Below are 20548 nucleotides of genomic sequence, written 5' to 3'. Positions count from 1 at the left end.
GGCTTGGTGGCCCTGGTGTTAATCTTTATCTTACCAAGCTATGATAACATGACCCCAAGAAGCACAACATGTTAAACACCACATATTCTGCCTGCATTTTGGAATACTGGTATAATATTACAAAATTCCTTCTTTTCTTCATTATTTTTATTTGTCATACTTTCTCTGTGGCGGCTGAATTTTATATGAGGAAAATTTCCTGGGGACAGAGCTATTTGAAGGGGAACAACCAGGGCAAGACACCACAGGTACCATGACTAGAGGGTGGCACTGTTATTACTTTTTCCCTGTGCACCACCAGCCCTAAGAATAGCTCCGCCCAGGAGTGGAAAGGAGGGTCCAGGGGATATACATAGTAGCAACAGATAAACCATTTTGTTCACCTAACAAAATATTGCCTTTTGATTTACCTTGCCACTTAACTGTGAACTAAGTTCCATATTGGTTTGTTATGCAAAAATATTTAGGCTGACTGTAGACGAAATACCCTTAGCACCACCGAAGCCAAAGGGCACCAATATGATTCGAGAGTAATGATAGGGGGGTATAGACAACACTTTCTCCAGACCAGTTAGTTTGTGTGAATCTGGTCGGTGCTTATGTAAAATGACAAAGAAACCTTTTTGAAAGCCAATAATGTTGTCCTATAGAAGTAAAATGCGTATTAACAACAGACACGAGCAGATTCTTTGATGAATAGATTACTATTGCTTCTTTGAGAATTTCTGAATGAGTAGACCAGATTATTTTTCTTTTTCTTTAGAGTTGGATATAAAAAATTAATTAACGGCGAAACCTCGAATTTCTAAGAGTGGAAATACAACTGTTTTTACAAGAGGTAAAGATTTATAAGGCAGCTCCTTGATTCTGGAGCACCTTAATAATAATTCGTGATTATGTCCTTGCCGGAATCCCCTTTTCCTCTTTTGCCATTTTTTTTGATTTATTGTAATGTTTATGTAATTTAATTGTCAAGTTTACTAATTTGCCCTTTATCTTTGATGATTTTGCCCTTTTAATTATTTTTAATCTTAAGTGTTTGACTTAATGTACTGATTTGAATTTTTTTTCTTAGCTTTAACTGTTATATAAAGCGAATTCAACTCTATAAAGCTTGTGATAGCCTTTTGAAAATAAATATTATCTTATCTTATCTTATCCACTACAAGATTCTAACATTTTCTATAAAGAGACTGAAAACCAACCGCACGCCTGGTTGCTGCAGGTTATCTGAGCAGCACTCGAAATGTGGGGGTCCTGCCTTGTTGCTTTGGCAGCTAGAAAATGTTTTGAAGACGTTCCACGACAAGCAAAGGAATATTTGATTTTTACTTGTGTTAAGGGCTCCTTTTTTCGAGGATTCTTTAATCAGAACCAGAACCAAAACATGGAATGGGTCGTGTCCACCACCGTCAAAGCTGATTTTTTTTCAAAAAGGAAAGTATTTATATTATAATGTTTATTATAAACCCTACCCATACTCTGGCATTGTCTAATATCTAAATATATTTAAAGTTCCTAATTTCTTCGAAAACCACACAAGTCTAATAATGAATGAGAAAAATATAATATATTAGCGTCAATAGATATTTCATATTGAAATTATGTCTTGTACATTATCACAAAGTATTAATATTGTAATGTAAAATAGTTCCATTTTCTACTAGATATACCTTTCTCTTACAATCATACGCCTGTAGAATGCTCATTAATTCATTTGATTTCATGTTCCATTCATCTTACAGCTGGCAGTGTAGTAGCCATTTGAAGTTTTGTTTTTAACAGGTGAATTCTGATGAAATGATATTAATGTAATAGCTTGTACATCTCCCCCTTCTTTATCTGAAACGTAAACTAGAAGGAAGATCAATTTAGCCATCCCTGAAAGTATTTTTTACTCCTGGTTTGAAATGTAAACTACAAAAAAAATCAGTATCTCATAAGGGTGGGGGCTTGAGAGTAAAGGTTATTAGCCCTTAATACTAGCCTTTAATAGCCTTACATTGTATAATATGTAACCAAAAAACTTAATAAATTTCCATAAAAAATACATAGATTTAAAAATACATAGAATTTATAAGAAAATAAATTCTAATCAAATGCTGGAGTTAGATTAGTAGTAACAGGGGCGTCAACGTGAAGGTTCTCCAGCGCCACCCCCGCCCCGCCACCCCCGCACTCCTAACAATAAAACCAACTCCCAACACCTAGCTATTTTTTCTATGGTAATATGAAGCTATGTGATATTCCAAAACACGAATTTAGAAAAACTATTTGTTCTAGGTAATTCGATGGGTGAGTAAGGTTAAGGCCTCATTCAAGTGCTTATCTGTCTTAATTACTAAAGAAGGATTTTTTTTTTTTTTGTAGCAGTAGAGCAGAAAAGAGTTTAGGTATTAGTATTTACATATATATATATATATATATATATATATATATATATATATATATATATATATATATATATATATATATATATATATATATATATATTTAATTTTTTATTTTTTGTGTGTGTATGTGTGTGAGTTTGTATTTGTGCGTGTATTTATGTATTTGTTCTGTGTTTATGTGGGTGTGCTCTTTCTCTAATATTTTTTTTACTATATGTCACTCTTATTCTCTATCTCACCCCCCTCTCTTCTCCCACACATACAAATCAAAGAAATAGATCACCCTCTACTAATCTAGATCATCCTATCTGTACTAATCAATATCATATCATCCCACCTCTACTAATTTATATCATACCATCCCATCTCTACTTTTCTAGATCACCTAAATCACCTTACTAATTTAAATATCATTACTAGTAGTAGTTGTATTCCTTATTTTTTTTCGGACCCGCTTCTCTTCTTGACAGATTTTTCGGTTAGTCTGCAAGTCTTGTGTCTGTAGATCTGGCCCGTATAGTGGGATGAGAAGATTTGTAGCTGGGTTATTCTCCTTTCTTATATCAAATTCAAGGTGAAAAAATTAAACAAAAAGAAAAAAAGGCCATACTAGAGTATCAGATTTATTCTCCAAGCTTTTCTGATCGAAAACGAATTTATTACATCTTCTGTTTTCGGCAGCTCGTTCCTGTATACTTGGATAAACAACAGCGCCTCTAACCTCTCTTCTGACGTTGTGCTTCTGAGTGCAGAACACGTTATGTCGACCTTGGAGAAAATTCTTTCTGCCTCTCATGTTGAAACTGGGAGCGTCGCAAGGATTTTGAGCAATGCAAAGATGTTCGGGAAAATCTGCTCCTGACAGCTGTTGAGAGCCGAAGTAGCCGTTTTCGGCTTCTCCGTTGCTAGGTTCGACCAGTGGCTCTTCCAGATCTGGAATTCCATTTTCAAATCAGTAAATGTGCTACTTAAAGGTCCTTGCACTTCTCGTACCCTTTCTTCTGATCGTCCCAATTCTTGCTATGGACAATTGTTGGAATTAGTGATGAAAGTTTTGCCACATGAGCGAAATGGGAGCTGTATCTTACCGAGAAATCAAGGAAAATGGCATACATGGCTGGGATGAATGCCGCCATTCTGTAGTGGCTTTCTGGATCCAGATTTGGTACTCCCGTTCGGTACACAGAGTGCGAGGCTATGCGTGGTTGGACGACTTTCATGGCAACATCGATGATTTTGTAATGTTCTCGACTTCCGTATAGAGGCACTGGAACTCGGTTTCTGCACGGGCTCGCATTTCCTCTAATCTTGCCTTGACGCTGCTTATGAGTTCTGAAGCTCTCACAAAATCGCCGTCCTTTAATTGAAGTAACTCTGCCGCTGGTTTCATTAGAGATGAAAACAAATTCAAGCAGACCAGTCTGATCAACGTGTCTGGTTTCTCAATGCAAGAACGTAGTAGATGTGCTTTACTTCTGGCCTCTCGGTCAAGCCAGCCTTCCATCTCATCCAGTGTGGAAATAATAGACGACAAATAATCCCAGAACTGACTAATTGCCTCATGCCTCTCTACAAATCCTGTGGTACAAACACCAATCAGGGTCTCAGCTCTACAGTTGTCCGACATTGGATGTTTCTTCAGAAGCCTTGTTCGTTTAGCACTCGAGCTGAAATGTGAGATAGTTTCTCGTACGACATCTCGCGCATTCCGTAGAATTGGGACACAAACTATCTTCGAGCACGAAAGATTAGTGGCATGGCTTACACAATGAAAATAATCTGCAAGTTGGTAACTCCCCTTTATTTTGCCAGCAGCCCCATTTACCAAGCTTGACATGCTAGCGGCTTTGTCATAACCTTGGCCGACGCACTTTGTCATGTCTTAGCCAGATTTGGTGAATACACTTAAAAGTAGCATGCCGAGGCTTTTGCCGTCTAGCCTTTCTTCAAAATTTTGGCTGGTGTTGGTCTCTTCAGTTTCAGAGAGCCCCAATAAGGTTTGAAAAGCGTCAAATATGGCAACAGGATCTTCTCGGATTACATAACCCTTTTATGATTTTTAAACATAACGACACGCGACTACCGTGAGTTCCCTTGTCTGTCTATCGGTGGATTCATCAGCAATGAGACACCAAACTCTGGCTGTGTTCACTTTTCTGACTGCTTCAGACTTTATAAGTTCTTCAATTGTCCCGATTAGTTCAGTTTTGATCTGCTTACTAGTGTATTTTGCGTTTCCAGGTGCAGTATCTACAAGCCTAAGAAGCAGCGAATCGCCCCCCTGAACACAATCCGAAGTAGGTAACAGAAATTACTATCATTTTCTGCCGCGACTACATTAGGGCCCTGATTATAGAGTTTACCGTCGTCCCGGTGACCACGGAGAGGTATATTCTGGCTCTCGCAAAGTTTAATTGTTTCGACTATGCTTGTAAACAGTTCACGGTTTTGATGTATTTGTTTTATTTTTTCAGAGTCCAAGGCATTCCTGATATCTTGATGGTCTTGCTTGAACGAAGCTAAAAGTGCTGCAGCTCTACACTGGTGATTCATATGATACTGTGAATTGGAATGTTTTGTAAGTGTACCTTCTTTTCCAGTCAGATTTGAGTAGTCTCTCAGGAGTACTAAGACGGGCCGGCCCATTTTTGCCCACCACTCCCACCCCCAGACAGAGCTGACCACCCTCCGCCACTATTGGAGATTCTCATTATGACACAAACACTACACCAAAGTCCCTCATGTTCTTGGTGACGGCTCATCGCAAGCCAGTGAAATCGGGCAAGGAGCTCAATGTTAAGTCGACGAGTAAATTCACCCCCCTTTAGTTTTGTATTGAAGTCGGAATTTTGGCTTGGTTCTTTGGCTTCCATATTTCGTTAAGAAAAAACGCAGTATCTCCGGATGTTATTTGGTTTGTTTCTTTTAGTATCACTGCGAAACCGAAGTCAGAGAAAGGTGTGATGCCAGTGTCAAGCGAAGAGGATGTACTGCTGCTTGGGTGTGTCATCTCCATCTGACGCATATCAGCTCTTGTGTCATCTCTCGATCCTTCTGTTAGTTGATCAGAATGTTTCACTTCAATGTCTGTGTCAGAATCGTGGGAAAATGTCGGTAGTGACAGCTTGTTGTCCTTGGTGGAGTAGGTAGACAGTGTCTCTGTACAGTCTGTAGTCGAATCTGTGTGAGAACTAGAGGCAACGGGTAACGGAAAACTTGAAGTTATAGACAGAGTCTTTGTATTTGAGTGAGCATCCTGAACTGAGGGAAACGACAGACTTGAGGCATCTGAAAAAAATTGTATTGTTTTTTTCTTTTTAAAGAAAGCCCTTTAAAAAATACAAGTGAAGGCAGGTGACCAAAAATAAATGATATTTTTCTCAGCACTCGTCGACAGTAAATTGACAGTGTCTAGGTAAAATTAATTTTCTGAGTTAGCTTTTTTCTAAACGAATTTATAAGGTTTCATTAATTCTGAATGATCAGTATATTGACCTCCAGCGCTCAATCAAGTCCTAAATGATCAATTCTGAGTATTCCCCTCATTAGAACCAGTTGGGTCATTTTTTCTTTGTAAAATTCCCCGTTATGCGGTGACAAATAAGAAAAATATTCTCAAAATACACCCTAAGTAGAGATACAGCGTTTTCTTGTGATGGTATTGTTCACTTCAGAAATAAATGGTTTTGGATGTTCTGCCTTATCTCAATTTAGGGCGTTTTGCCGAAACACGGTCAAAATGCTGTTTAAACACCTGCTTGAATAATTTCGAACTTAACCCAGTAGCGTCCAGCGCTCCCGTCTGGGAACACCTTACTTTAAATTTTTATGACAAACACGGTAGCAGCTAGGTCACCTACCTTCACTTGTATTTTTTTAAAGGGCTTTCTTTAACAAGAAAAAAAAACAATACAATTTTTTTTCAGATGCCTCAAGTCTGTCGTTTCCCTCAGTTCCGGATGTTCACTCAAATACAAATACTCTGACTATAACTTCAAGTTTTCCGTTACCCGTTGCCTCTAGTTCTCACACAGATTCGACTACAGACTGCACAGAGACACTGTCTAGCTACTCCACCAAGGACAAAAAGCTGTCACTACCGACATTTTCCCACGATTCCGACACAGACATTGAAGTGAAACATTCTGATCAACTAACAGAACGATCGAGAGATGACACAAGAGCTGAGATGCGTCAGATGGAGATGACACACCCAAGCAGCAGTACATCCTCTTCGCTTGACACTGGCATCACACCTTTCTCTGACTTTGGTTTCGCAGTGATACTAAAAGAAACAAACCAAATAACATCTGGAGATATTGCGTTTTTTCTTAACGAAAGATGGAAGCCAAAGAACCAAGCCAAAATTCCGACTTCAATACAAAACTAAAGGGGGTGAAGTTACTCGTCGACTTAACATTGAGCTCCTTGCCCGATTTCACTGGCTTGCGGTGAGCCGTCACCAAGAACATGAGGGACTTTGGTGTAGTGTTTGTGTCATAATGAGAATCTCCAATAGTGGCGGAAGGTGGTTGGCTCTGTCTGGGGAGTGGTGGGCAAAAATGGGCCGGCCCGTCTTAGTACTCCTGAGAGACTACTCAAATCTGACTGGAAAAGAAGGTACACTTACAAAACATTCCAATTCACAGTATCATATGAATCACCAGTGTAGAGCTGCAGCACTTTTAGCTCCGTTCAAGCAAGACCATCAAGATATCAGGAATGCCTTGGACTCTGAAAAAATAAAACAAATACACCAAAACTGTGAACTGTTTACAAGCATAGTCGAAACAAATAAACTTTGCGATAGTCAGAATATACCTCTCCGTGGTCACCGGGACGACGGTAAACTCTATAATCAGGGCCCTAATGTAGTCGCAGCAGAAAATGATAGTAATTTCTGTCACCTACTTCGGATTGTGTCAGGGGGGCGATTCGCTGCTTCTTAGGCTTGTAGATACTGCACCTGGAAACGCAAAATACACTAGTAAGCAGATCAAAACTGAACTAATCGGGACAATTGAAGAACTTATAAAGTCTGAAGCAGTCAGAAAAGTGAACACAGCAAGAGTTTGGTGTCTCATTGCTGATGAATCCACCGATAGACAGACAAGGGAACTCATGGTAGTAGCGTGTCGTTATGTTTAAAAATCATAAAAGGGTTATGTAATCCGAGAAGATCCTGTTGCCATATTTGACGCTTTTCAAATCTTATTGGGGCTCTCTGAAACTGAAGAGACCAACACCAGCCAAAATTTTGAAGAAAGGCTAGACGGCAAAAGCCGCGGCAGGCTACTTTTAAGTGTATTCACCAAATCTGGCTAAGACATGACAAAGTGCGTCGGCCAAGGTTATGACAAAGCCGCTAGCATGTCAAGCTTGGTAAATGGGGCTGCTGGCAAAATAAAGCGGAGTTACCAACTTGCAGATTATTTTCATTGTGTAAGCCATGCCACTAATCTTTCGTGCTCGAAGATAGTTTGTGTCCCAATTCTACGGAATGCGCGAGATGTCGTACGAGAAACTATCTCACATTTCAGCTCGAGTGCTAAACGAACAAGGCTTCTGAAGAAATATACAATGTCGGACAGGTATTTTCTGGCTAGGGGGGAGACACCCAGACCGGTTTAAAACATAAGCATAATCTAAGTCTAGAAGAGTTTTACATCCTCAGTTGATTCCGTGCTCTCCCATTGCATTTGCCGTGCTCCATAGGCTATAGAACGCGACTCTGCTTAACTTCTGATCACTGGCTTTAGGAAATATTCTTATTTTCTTCGAGGTTTCTTTATCAAAGGCAGAGCACTAGCGCTGCCTAAATAGTGATATGGCTTCCATGAATATTTTTTTTCTTTTAACGAGGCCAGTTCCTACGAAAGGCTTGATCTTAAAAATTTCGATGTGGACTCATTCTACTAGAAATTGAAAAGTAATTGGAAATTATCCAGTCCTATCCCACACCTTTTTAGTCACCAGTATTAATTCCCAAATTCATCTGATCAAAATTATGAAATATCTGTTTTGCTCAAATTAGTCAGAAGTTTCAATAAGTTTGTCTCTGGGAATAACTTAATCCCCCATAGCATATTGGGACAAGGACTTTAAATTATACAAATTGCGAATTTGTAAATATGGCTTTCAAAATAGAAAAGGGGTGATGTTGAACTAGATCAAAAGAAACTATATGCATCAAAATACAAAAGAGGCCTACCTGCAATATCTGATTGTATTAAATTGAAACTTTCAGGGAATCTTGAACTAAATCCAGACACAATGTACAACCAGATTGTCGAAATGGCATATCTGCAATATCTCATCAATGGCTAAGAGTCTTAAGTTGAAGCTTACAGAAAATATTGAAGGGATATTAAACTACATCAAGACACAGTATGTGCATTCTGGATTTCAAGGGCTTTAGATTATTCAAATTTCGATTTTTTATATATAGGTTTCAAAATAGAAAAGGGGGCGTGAAGAGAATCGGGGGATTCTTGAAGAGAACCCCCTGATCATTTCTCCCTAGAAAATTCCCATATATATTTCCAGGGGGATGGTCCCCCTGGAAAATTGTATATATAAGTACTAGGGAAAATCCCAGTATATTTATTTACTTGAAAATCCATACAGAACACCATAGAAAGGACGGAGAGTTAAAGCGAAAAAAAAAGAAACACACACACACACACTCACACAAAACGATCTTCTACACAAACAAAAGAACATCGACACAAAGAACAACAGACCAAACACAGCAAGAGGGGGTAGTAATAAAAGAAAAGCAAACCCCTCAAAAAGAGAAAAATTGGATAATCAGCTCACTGTACAGGGTCTTTTTGGCTTAGACAATCGTGTCTTGTTCGGAACAGCACAACAGTTTTTACGATCAGATCTAATTCTGTCCCATCTGTCAGCAATATACTGAAAAAGTTCAGAGCTGGGCTAAGTATTAACTTTTCAGCCATACCTGTTTCCTTCAAACATAGGTAGGACAATGTAGTTCAGGAGCTATTTTGGTTGTTTTGCCGGTGTTTATTATTAAGCAAATGCTTCGGGGCGATAACTAGCACGGCGATACCATAGGGAGCTTATGGAAGGCACACCACTTTGCTTGGGTAGGGAATTTAAAGCGTCGAAACCCTATAGGCAAGTGTGTATTCTCCTGATGAGCCCTTGTTTTGGGTGGTCGCTTTTGAAATATTTATTTGATTTGAGACATATGTAATTGGATGGGTGAGTAGGGTTAAGGCCTCGTTCAAGTACTTATTTATATTAATCACTTAAGTAGGAAAACAGACTTCCTTTCTCTTTCTGTCTTTCTTTTTTCTTTTTCTTTTTATGTTCGGTTGTGTGTTGTTTGTTTGTTTTTGTGTTTGTGCTTATGCATTGGTGATTTCTCTTTTTTCACTATATGTCAAAATTTAGCTTGTGTCAATATATATATATATATATATATATATATATATATATATATATATATATATATATATATATATATATATATATATGTTCTTTTATATGTTCTTTGTATATATATGTTCTTTAAATATGTTTACGAATATTGTTCAAAATCCCCTTCAGAGGTCTGTGATGGGTGTGCTGCTAAATTGATTTTGTGATAAATTTGTCCAGCTATTCTGAACCTGAAAATATTACGACCATTTTTGGTTCGATCATCGCTTACCCTGAATGAAGCTAAAGCAAAACATAAGTTCCAGGTTCGGATTTGTTTGTGGAACTCTTTAGAGAGCACATGATGTCCTATAGCATACCAAACACACTCCTTTGGAAATTGTTGATGCAGGAATGCAATTCGACCACGCAGGCAGCAGCCCCTAAGTAAATCATCTTCGTTGGCTATATATCCTGTTGGATAATGGTGGACTCCACAGTGATTACACACAGCGTTGAAGGGTCCCAATGACTTGTCAATTACACTTGAGTAGTTTACCGCATCTTTGTAGGTTTTTACTGGGTTTTCTGCCACAATTTGTTGGCGTTGGAGATTGTGATGGCACTATTCTTCTAAAATAATATTTTTTTTTCGGTACTTGCGTACATAATGTCACACATTCGAGAAGTGAAGTTTGGTCAATCCTAATGAATTATATCAAAACATAATGAAAATATATTACTTTAGAAAAAAATTTGGGCTATATACATATTATGAAGTATGAATTGTTTTCTAACCTCACGCTTTACAAATACTTTAACCCACCCCCTAATGTGCAAATGTATAGCCCAAATTATATAAGTCCATTGTATTCAGACACACATTACTTGTTTTCCACTGAGCGTAAGCTAATTGTTTCTTAATACAGACAGATAAAACCGGTTTGTTCTCAAGTGGGTGCCATTATGTACACAAGTACCTTTTTTTCTTCTGTACTTTCATTTTTGACTCGTTCTGATTCTCGCTGCTCTTTAAAAGCACAGTTCTTTGTTCTTCACTGTCATTTTTGACACTCTTGATACTTGCTTTAGCGTCTCTGCTAACTCTACAATTCTTTATTTTTCACTTTCATCTTTGACAAGTTCTGATTCCTGCTGTTGCTTGTAATTCTCGCTGCTAATTATCTTCTAACTGCATACTTCTTTCTTCTCGCAGTCGTATATCTTCTAACCACACATTTATCTGTTCTTCATTTACGTTTTGATCCTCATTGTCGCATATCTTGTAACCTCATATTTATTTTTGTTCTTCACTTTTGTTTTTTAGTATCTACCACTTATATTTTAACTGCATATTTCTATGTTCTTCAATTTCGTTTTTGACTTGTTCTAATTTTCGGTTTCGCTAACATTTTAACTAAATATCTTTTGGTCTTTATTTTCGTTTATCATTGCTTCAGACATTTTTCAGTTCCTTTTGCCTTAGTTTCTTAGAATGGACTTGTCACTTTCGATGGTCTAGGTTGTTCATTATCATCCGTCATAAATTTACATTTCTCAGCTCGTTCTCTTGATTTTGTCTCATTGGATGGTTCAGCTTGTTCATTTTCAGCTTACGGTTTTGTCCTCTTTTACTTTTTTTTGTATTCATTTTGTGCTAACGTCAATTTACGTTTGTGTCCCCTAGATATTGTGAAGCTGCTCAAAATGCCTATCGAAATTTACATTACCGAATATGGGCAAATGAATTTACATATTTCTAAGTTTGTGTTCTGCAAATGCTTCTAAAGCGGTTTTAAAATCTATTTTCTTTGTTTCTTCACTTTCAGTCAACATGATTGCTAAACTATTGAGTTTAACCTGATTTACTGTTGATATCGCATAGTTTTTTGTTGTTGGTTTTAGCCTTGAAAATGATGTCTCTACAGAAGTCACGCTTACTGGAATTGTTAAGAACATTCCACAATTTCGAAATCAATTTTTCATTTAGATGGCGGCACGAGGCCCTTTCAAACTCGGGGCCCGATTAGTACCAATCGTTCCAATCGCCCCCTTTCCGGCCCTGTATACATCCCTTACCCCAGGATCAGTGATGGTCATGTCGACCCCAACGGTTTATTTATTGGACCTTTCGACTATTCTAAACAAGATGACAATCTCAAAATTTTGGGGTCGACAAACTGTCTTTGGGGTCGACTATGGGGGCAGGTTGAACCAGCGCAGATGAGGAGGTCGTTGGCGTTCGGTAACTTTTAACTCTTAAAAGGAAACTAAAACTTACAATTTCCAACTGAAAGAACACCCGCTCAATTTTATGTGACCACCCTTTCTATACAAAGTAACCAAGAAAAAAAATAACGTACCGTAGGCTAAGGAGACGCAGAGGCACCATTTGGAGCAAATCTTGGGGTGGGCATGAACTCCATCTTAGCCCCCCCCCCAACTCACTTCATGTCGTGTAATCATCTAGGAATTGGGCATTTGACAGAACTCGAGGATTTTATTATGTATCTTACATATTTTCAAAGTTTACAAAGCAAATAATGTAATTACCCCAAGAGTCGTCAAGTAATTACGCTCTTTGGATAATAGGCGTGCAGTAATTTCAAATCAATTGGACATAATGTATTATGTTGGACATAATGAATTATTATGGCCGGCAAAGGGCCCTTTGTGGTGGAAGCTTGGGTCCCCCTTGGAAAATCTGGGATGGGCATTTGCCCACCCCTGACCCCCCCAAATGGCGCCTCTGAGGAGACGCCCACTTTTCAGAAATCACACACTCGATGGAGCGCGCCAAGCATGGTGGATGTACATTAGCGTTCTGTGGTGTAGTCCAGGTGGTGAAAAGTTCGCGCCCCTTACTCTAGACTCAAGTTTATTCACTTAGGCATATGCCACTGGACTGCCTATGGTCCTCAACACTTGAAAAATATCATTTTAGGCTTATTAAAGAAAATCCTTTTTAAGCACCTCCAGGTTTTCTAATATATAGTCTCCATTTATTTGATTACTCATCATATAATTATTATTAACACGTGATTATTTTACCCTTCAACCAGGAGACAAGAGATTAAAAAAAAAGTTTGCAACACCTGTCTGTTGCGTACAGCTGCGCAGCGTGCTGATGCAAATGTCTGTGAGAGCGTTTACTGGATCTAATGAATTATCAAAATATTTCTACAGTATTGATTTGCCTTTGTTAGGACAAACATGAAAATTGTAGAGGAATCTAAGAAAGAGAGAAATAGTAACTCAGTGAAACTCGGGATTGTAAGACTCGGTAGAGCCGCTGGGAAGGTAAGGGTCTACGGTAAAATTCTAGTTTAGGGACTTTCTGCCCGGATTAATAAAGGGTAAAGTTTCTTTGTCATGTAAAGAGACACATCTAAGGAAAGGACATAATAAAAGGCATCGAGTGGTAGGCTATGTTCACTTTATTCGCAAATCAATAATATGAACAGCGAAATATTGGTAAATGTTTACTTTCGTTTCAAGTGCTCTAACGTGCGTATTACTGCATATAGTAAGATTCTGACAACCACATACTGTTTCCTTGTCATTATTAGAGAAGCGCTTCCATTTCTGGTTGACCCTCCAACAAGACTTAAAATGCATAAAGTGGGCTTGCATACAGGTAACATTACCTATAGAGCGAAGTGTATTAGTCCATGAGCCCCGCGGTCAGTGGGGTAAGGTCTATTCTATATTTATTCAACAAAGAGTGCTAAAACTAAAAAAAACCGGTAAAATTGGTGCAAACAGTATTACTGGCTTTCATATAAAGTGAATATAGGCTACCACTCGATGCCTTTTTTTATGCTCTTTAATAATATAATAATTGCTTCTACCGCAAATTCAGATTTAAGTACTTTTTGGCCTCTTGACCTCTTAAAAATGACCTATATATGGGGTCATTACAAATCTGGAATAGTTTAGAAACAAATTTGGCTATATATTTGCACATCAGGGGGGTGGGGGTAAAGCATAGCATATATTAAATACGTAAATCATTGCTGTATTTTTTTTTATGTGTTTGTGCACATCGAATTTTGATGAGAAGAGAAATCACCAGTGCAACGGCACTGGGACACATTACTGTGCAATAGTACTTTAGTTTCTGAACATTTTTGAATTAATGCATGTTTTGATTTTGGCTCTCCGCACATGAATAATTAAAACTAAATTTGCATATTCATACGAATTAAATTACGTAACAAACTCCTATATGTTTTTACTACGTATGTGAGTAGCTTCGTCCGCTCGTCAATACCTCGCTCTTTACACAAAAGCTTACATTTTGTCCCAATTCCTTAAGAATGACTCCTGAATCACAAAGGCCGTAGAATAAATAGTTGAAATTACTAAAAATACTTTAGCGTACAGAGCGAGGTATTGGGAGGAGGTGAACCCCTTGCATGCGTAATAATTTCTGTTCGTTTTAAGTTTTAATGCTGCTCCTTACTTTCAGTTGAAAAAACTTTTTCATATTTATTTTTTCATTTTTTTTAAATGCTAGAAAATCCTTCCTTAATGAAAATTCTCTTCCCCCATGACAAATTCCTCTATGGAAAGTTCGCCCCATATTAACCCCTCCCCTAAAAAAAATCCCCCTGCAAACGTCTGTACACTTCTCAATAACCATTACTATATGTAAACACTGGTCAAAGTTTGTGACTTGCAGCCCCTCCCATGGGGACTGTGGGGGAATAAGTCGTCCCCAAATACATATTTATTAGGTTTTTCGACTATGCTGAATAAAATGGCTATCTCAGAATTTTGGTCCGGTGACTTTGGGAAAAAATGAGCGTGGGAGGGGGCCTAAGTGTCCTCCAATTTTTTGGTCACTTAAAAAGGGCACTAGAACTTTTAATTCCCGTCAGAGTGAGCCCTCTCGCGACATTCTAGGACCACTGGGTCGATACGATCACCCATGAAAAAAAAAAAACAACAAAGAAATAAACACGCATCCGTGATATGTCTTGTGGCAAAAAATACAAAATTCCACATTTTTGTAGATAGGAGCTTCAAACTTCTGCTACAGGGTTCTCTGATATGCTGAATCTGATGGTGTGATTTTCGTTAAGATTCTATCACTTTTAAGGGGTTTTTCTCCCTATTTTCTAAAATAAGGCAAATTTTCTCAGCCTCGTTGCTTTTGATGTGCAAGACTTATATATTTAAAATCAGCATTAAAATGTAATTCTTTTGATGTAACTATTGGTATCAAAATTCCGTTTTTCAGAGTTTCGGTTACTATTGAGCTGGGTCGCTCCTTACTACAGTTCGTTACCAAGAACTGTTTTATACAGTTCGTAACAACGAACTGTTTGATGTAAGCCGTATCTAAAAAGAGAGAAAAAGGGACACTTATGTATCATAGCGACCCCACTCAAGAAGCGAAGTCAGGTTATTCCTATTGAAATATACTTAAATATGGCTAAAATGTATTAAAAATATTTTAGTAATAAAATTATGGAAACTACAACAAAAATTATGGAAAGCAGGTAGCACAGAACGCGTTATGTAACCTAACCAAAATACCAACTCTATATACAAAATATTCAATTAAAATGTACCTATATAGTAGTTCATCTCACTCTGCCTAAGATAATTGTCTCCGAATGCAGACAAGCAGGTTCTACGCAGAGAGATCGGATGAAACTTATTGAGTGGGATCGCTATGACCTATAATACATAAGTACCGAAAAAGGTATCATCTTTGAGGGTCCGTAAAGGGCTTGAAATTGAATTTGCAAGTAAAGCCATTACTATATTCGTAAAAAAACATAAAAAAGCCATAGATTGGTGTGTTCATTTAATTCGTAGGTTTTGTATTTGAACCGCTCAATATTTACAGACTTTTCTATATAGCCAAGGACTATATTTTGGTCTCATTAGCGAAAGGGCTGGGACGCAATGGCAACGGCTGTGATTTGCCTATTAAATTTGGAAACAACATTGAGTTGGGGATCGGATGGTATGTTTCATCTTTTTTTTTTAATTTCTATCCTATAAACAATATTGACCAATAAAGCCATGAGTGTAGTAGTTTGAATTCGGCGCAATAAATCACTAACCAGGAACCCTTTTCAATAGCATTCATGATTCCCTTTCCAAGTCTAGTCAATTCTCGTCTTCTCGTGAATATTGGTCTCGCAGCTTTCCGCTAATCGTCAATATCTGACGGAAAGCTAAGAACGCTTTGCCAGCCAGCCTACGAATAACGCACCAAAATTTTTAGCATAACTTTTTTTAGGCAGACTTATCATACACTGGAGGTTCTTGCCTCTTATTATTTCCTTTCTGTTACATATTGTATGAACTCATATAGAAGGGGTATGTTCCCGCCACAGATATAGTGCTGGCCCGGCCCAAGGAAAAGGAAATTACAGATGCCCCAAACATGGGGTCGTGCATTCGTACATCATGTAAAGCAGAGTTAGGATTGATAGTATAGTCTTACTCGGCTCTGCAAAAATCTCAGGATTTTCAGATATTTCAAAACGTCTTAATATTTTTCACGCAATTCGCTGGTTTTGGTTACGTTTGTTTTTATGGCACTTGGTATCTATCAAGTGACATAGCGATCGCAAATTCTGTCGGTCGGTGTGTCTGTCTGTCCTGGTTTTGCTAGTTTAGGCACTTTCAGGTAAGCTAGGACGACAAAATTTGGCGGGCGTATCAGGAACCAGACCAGATTAAACTAGAAATTGTTGTTTCCCCGATTCGACCATCCGAGGGGGAGTGGAGGGACGGTTAAATCGGAAAAACTAGAAAAAAATGAGGTATTTTTAACTTACGAACCGGTGATCGGATCTTAACGAAATTTGATATTTAGAAGGATATTGTGTCCCAGAGCTTTTATTTCAAACCCCGACCAGATCTGGTTACATTGGGGGGGGGGAGGGGAGGAACCTAAAATCTTGGAAAACGAAGTCCTAGATACGTGATTGACGTAACTGGAACGGATCCGCTCTATTTGGGGGAGTTGGGGAGGGTTAATTCTGAAAAATTAGAAAAATGAGGTATTTTTAACTTACAAAGGAGTCTCTTAACTCAGATCTCTTATTTTGAATGCTGACCAGATTCAGCGTCATTGGGGGGGGGGGCGGAAATGTTGGAAAACGCTTAAAACGGAGAGTTCAGGATGGAACTTGGTGGGAAGAATAAGCACAAGTCCAAGATACGTGATTGACATAACCAGACCGGATCCACTCTCTTTGGTGGAGTTGGGGGGGGGGAGTAATTCGGAAAAATTAGAAAAAATGAGGCATTTGTAACTTTCGAACGGGTGATTAGATCTTAATGAAATTTGATATTTAGATGGATCTTGTGCTTTAGAACACTCATTTTAAATCCCAACTAGATCCGGTGACCTTGGGGGGAGTTGGAGGGAGAAACCCGAATTCTTGGAAAACGTGAAAATTCATGTATCTTTATCTTACGACTGGGTGATCTGATCTAGATGAAACTTGATATATAGAAGGATCTTATGCCTCAAATGCTCTATTTTCAATTCGAATTGGATCCGTGGACAGGGGGGGGGGGATAGGAGGGGGAAACAGAAATCTTGGAAAACTCTTAGAGTGGAGAGATCGGGATGAAACTTGATGGGAAGAATAAGCACAGGTTATAGATATGTGATTGATATAATTGGAACGGATTAATTGAGGTATTTTTAACTTTAGAACGGGTGACCGGATCTTAATAAAATTTGATATTTAGAAGGAAATAATGTCTCAGAGCTCTTATTTCAAATCCTGACCAGATCTGTTGACATTGGGGGGAGTTGCAGGGGGAAACTGGAAATCTGTGGACGTGCTAGGACGATGAAAATTGGTAGGTGTATAAGGGAGCTGCACAAATTGACTTGATAAAGTCGTTTTTCCCTACTCGACCATCTGGGAGGCTGAAGGGAGAGAAAAAATTAGAAAAAATGAGGTATTTATAACTTACGAGTGGGTGATCGGATCTTAACGGATTATGATATTTAGAAGGACCTCGTGACTCAGAGCTCTTATTTTAAATCCCGACCGGCATTAAGCCTCTGATTTTCCTTTTAAATCAATCTATTGGTTGTTAGAATTTTGTTAGAGCTCATACCATATGATATGATGTTTCGCTGGGTCGTCTTGGAGCTTTTCAGAACTCTGAAGACTAATATTTCCAAGACGGTATGTTAGGATGCTTTCTACGAGACGAAAGTTTCCTCAATTATTTTGATTGTTCTTTTGCCTTTAAACGCCAAAGTAAACAAAGATAGTAATGGTATAATTGGGTTAACAAATGAGACCCCCCCCCCTTCATCGGCACTTATATGATGAATTTAAGAGATTACTAGTTTGTATGGTGTTGTTTTTCTTTCAATGAAATAAAGTCATATAAGTTACATGCTCTAATCAAGTTATTTTGGCGTAGGAAACAATACCTTTTTTCTTAAAATAAAACAATTATTTGTCAAGAGTTCGTTGTACTAAAATTTTCATAATTAAAATCATGGACGACAGTAGTATCTAAACTACATAAAGATAATAAGTCAATTGTTGCACCCTTAATTCTCAACAACTATAAAATTAATTGCAGTTCCGTTTGAATTGAAGTCATTATGCCATTTTGAGTACAGTTTTACTACTTTTTACTTATTTTACTTTTCACTTTTTACTTTTTAAGCTAATTACAGCTTAATGCTGTAATTTTTTGTTGTTGCAAAAACCTGATTATAATTTTGCTATTATAGTACCGGTTATGTCTAATCACTAGCCGATCGTCAATCTTTAGGTCCGAATACAATCTTGTGACGTTATACAAAGGCCATCGAGAGAGGCCATCTCGAGAACAAAGACCATCGAGATGACGTTATACAAAGGCCAAGCGAGTATTTCTCATCATACAGCGGACAGGTTTCATAAACTGTGTGCCTCTAGGTGAAGGAGGAACCAAGTCCTGATTGAGGAAAGAATACCTCACAAAAGAGTTTACACTGTGGTTTTCTAAGCCTGTCGTTTGACAAACTCTTTGGGTAGTTTTAAATAGAAGAAAAAATTATTTTTCGAATTAAAGTAAAGAGCGACGATAATTGAGGCTGCCCCTCCTCAACCCCCGTTCTTTACGCTCGAAAACCAAGTGCAATACGCTCGAAGTGCATATCAATCTTGGTTCAAGATTGATGTGCTATGGGCTGATTTGGCGTCAATTTACGAAAATTTAGGGTGACAAACGGTATTAAATTATCTCCCTAAAAATATTTTTTGAAATCTCAGGTGGGCGGATATCTAGAACGCACCCCCCCCCCCACAATTGATGCCGCTGTTGCTTTCTGAGGGCAACTACCAGGAAAGGCCAATAAAGCAGACATGCATGCCTATTGTATTTTTATGGGGCTAATGTCTAATAACACCATTAGACAAGAATGCTAGTGGGACCTACCCCCATCCCCAGGATTTTATGAATTTTGTATTTTTGACGATCCTCTCTCCCCTCTCCCCAAGGTATAATCTTGATTTCCTGGATGTTGCTTTTCAAATAATAGTTAGAGAATGCCCTCATTAGATAAAACTAACTGTTTTTTCTCAGTATTTATTTAAGTAGTTCTTGAATGGAAATCAAAACGGTACTTCCACTTCAGAAAATGTGACATACTTATATTATTAAAATTAGTTTTATGAAATGATAAATGTATGAAATGCATCAACTACTTGAAAATTAAATTTTAACAGATGCTAGATATTGAATTCACCGAGCTGTAGTAACTTTTTGCAATCACGCGACAGATGTCTTGGACTCTTAAATATAGGACCGGTTTACTAACTTCCGAGTTTCATAATTGATACTTCTGCCTTTTTCTTCTTTTTTGTCCTACGCATAGGCTATGTTTTGTGCAAGCGAGAAGAAAAAAAAAACGTTCAAATGGGGATAAGTCGATTAGCTAGAGAGTGAAACATTCAAAAGTCTGGATATTTCGACCACATAGTTACAGCCTTTCCTCGTTTGAACGTTTATTTGTTCGCCATAGAAAGGCAGTGTGGCCTTGGGAGAAAATACCTCATTTAAAGCATTACATCGAAAAAGAAAGACTAGACTCAAAACATTTCGAGATGAAGTGTCACCTGAATAGCATTAATATCACTGTTTTTGAGCATAAATTAATTTGGATATATCATTGGAGCCTGTCTTCCATTTCGACAGAGACTATATGGAAGCTTTTTTTTTATAGAAATTCTAGTCAAAGGAACTTCTGAGGGGGCACTTTCGATTGAAAATTGACGGTTCTAGTATACCATTTGAGGACGAAAGTAGTTGGGGGTAACCAGCTTTCCATCCGTGCTTTTGTTTATCCTGGCACTCCAGTATTTCTCTGGCATCGGATCAAAGTTTTCACATAGCAATTTTACTCATAATAAACGAGATGTCTAAAAATGTGCCTTTATGAGGGCGGTAAGGGGCGATTGAAAATGACAAGCGCAGTCCCAAGTGTAAAGACGGGCCAAGTTCTGATTCAGTACAAAGCCTGCCAAACCTGATTCGGCAAGAATTCAAGTCCTGATTCATTGCGACAATGAGAAGATCAAACTTTAGACTGAAGAAAAACGTTGTGCAATGGTTCGCGCGACGCAGGTACCGATTTCCTGATTCTCTGCCTTCAGCCGGGAGTGCTATGTATGGTTGGGGGGAAATCATCCGACACTCCTGTGTTACCTCCCCCTCTCCCATATTTTTCCAGAAACTGAGCTATTTGATGCGAAAGCTAGCAGGTTTTGATTCGG

At 38.2% G+C, this 20548-nt stretch overlaps 2 protein-coding genes across 4 annotated transcripts in view; one reads left to right on the top strand and one right to left on the bottom strand.

Moving 5' to 3' along the window:
- LOC136037229 (uncharacterized) overlaps window positions 1-20548 on the bottom strand; it is a 50710-nt gene that overhangs the window by 26697 nt on the left and 3465 nt on the right. The gene's annotated exons all lie outside the window — the stretch shown is intronic.
- Window positions 12965-20548, top strand: part of LOC136037227 (zinc finger MYND domain-containing protein 19-like) — a 60176-nt gene continuing 52592 nt past the window's right edge. For all 3 annotated transcript variants that reach the window (XR_010619893.1, XM_065719832.1, XM_065719831.1), the window contains exon 1: window positions 12965-13082. Coding sequence is in view for 2 of the 3 variants with exons in the window: in XM_065719832.1 (XP_065575904.1) it covers window positions 12996-13082 (87 nt within the window). In the remaining variant the exon portion in view is untranslated. The remainder of the gene's footprint in view (window positions 13083-20548) is intronic.

The sequence above is a fragment of the Artemia franciscana genome, chromosome 16, assembly GCF_032884065.1.
Source record: "Artemia franciscana chromosome 16, ASM3288406v1, whole genome shotgun sequence".
Lineage (NCBI taxonomy): Eukaryota > Metazoa > Arthropoda > Branchiopoda > Anostraca > Artemiidae > Artemia > Artemia franciscana.
The sequence above is the reverse complement of the archived record's forward strand: the minus strand, read 5'-3'. Positions and strand labels throughout refer to the sequence as shown.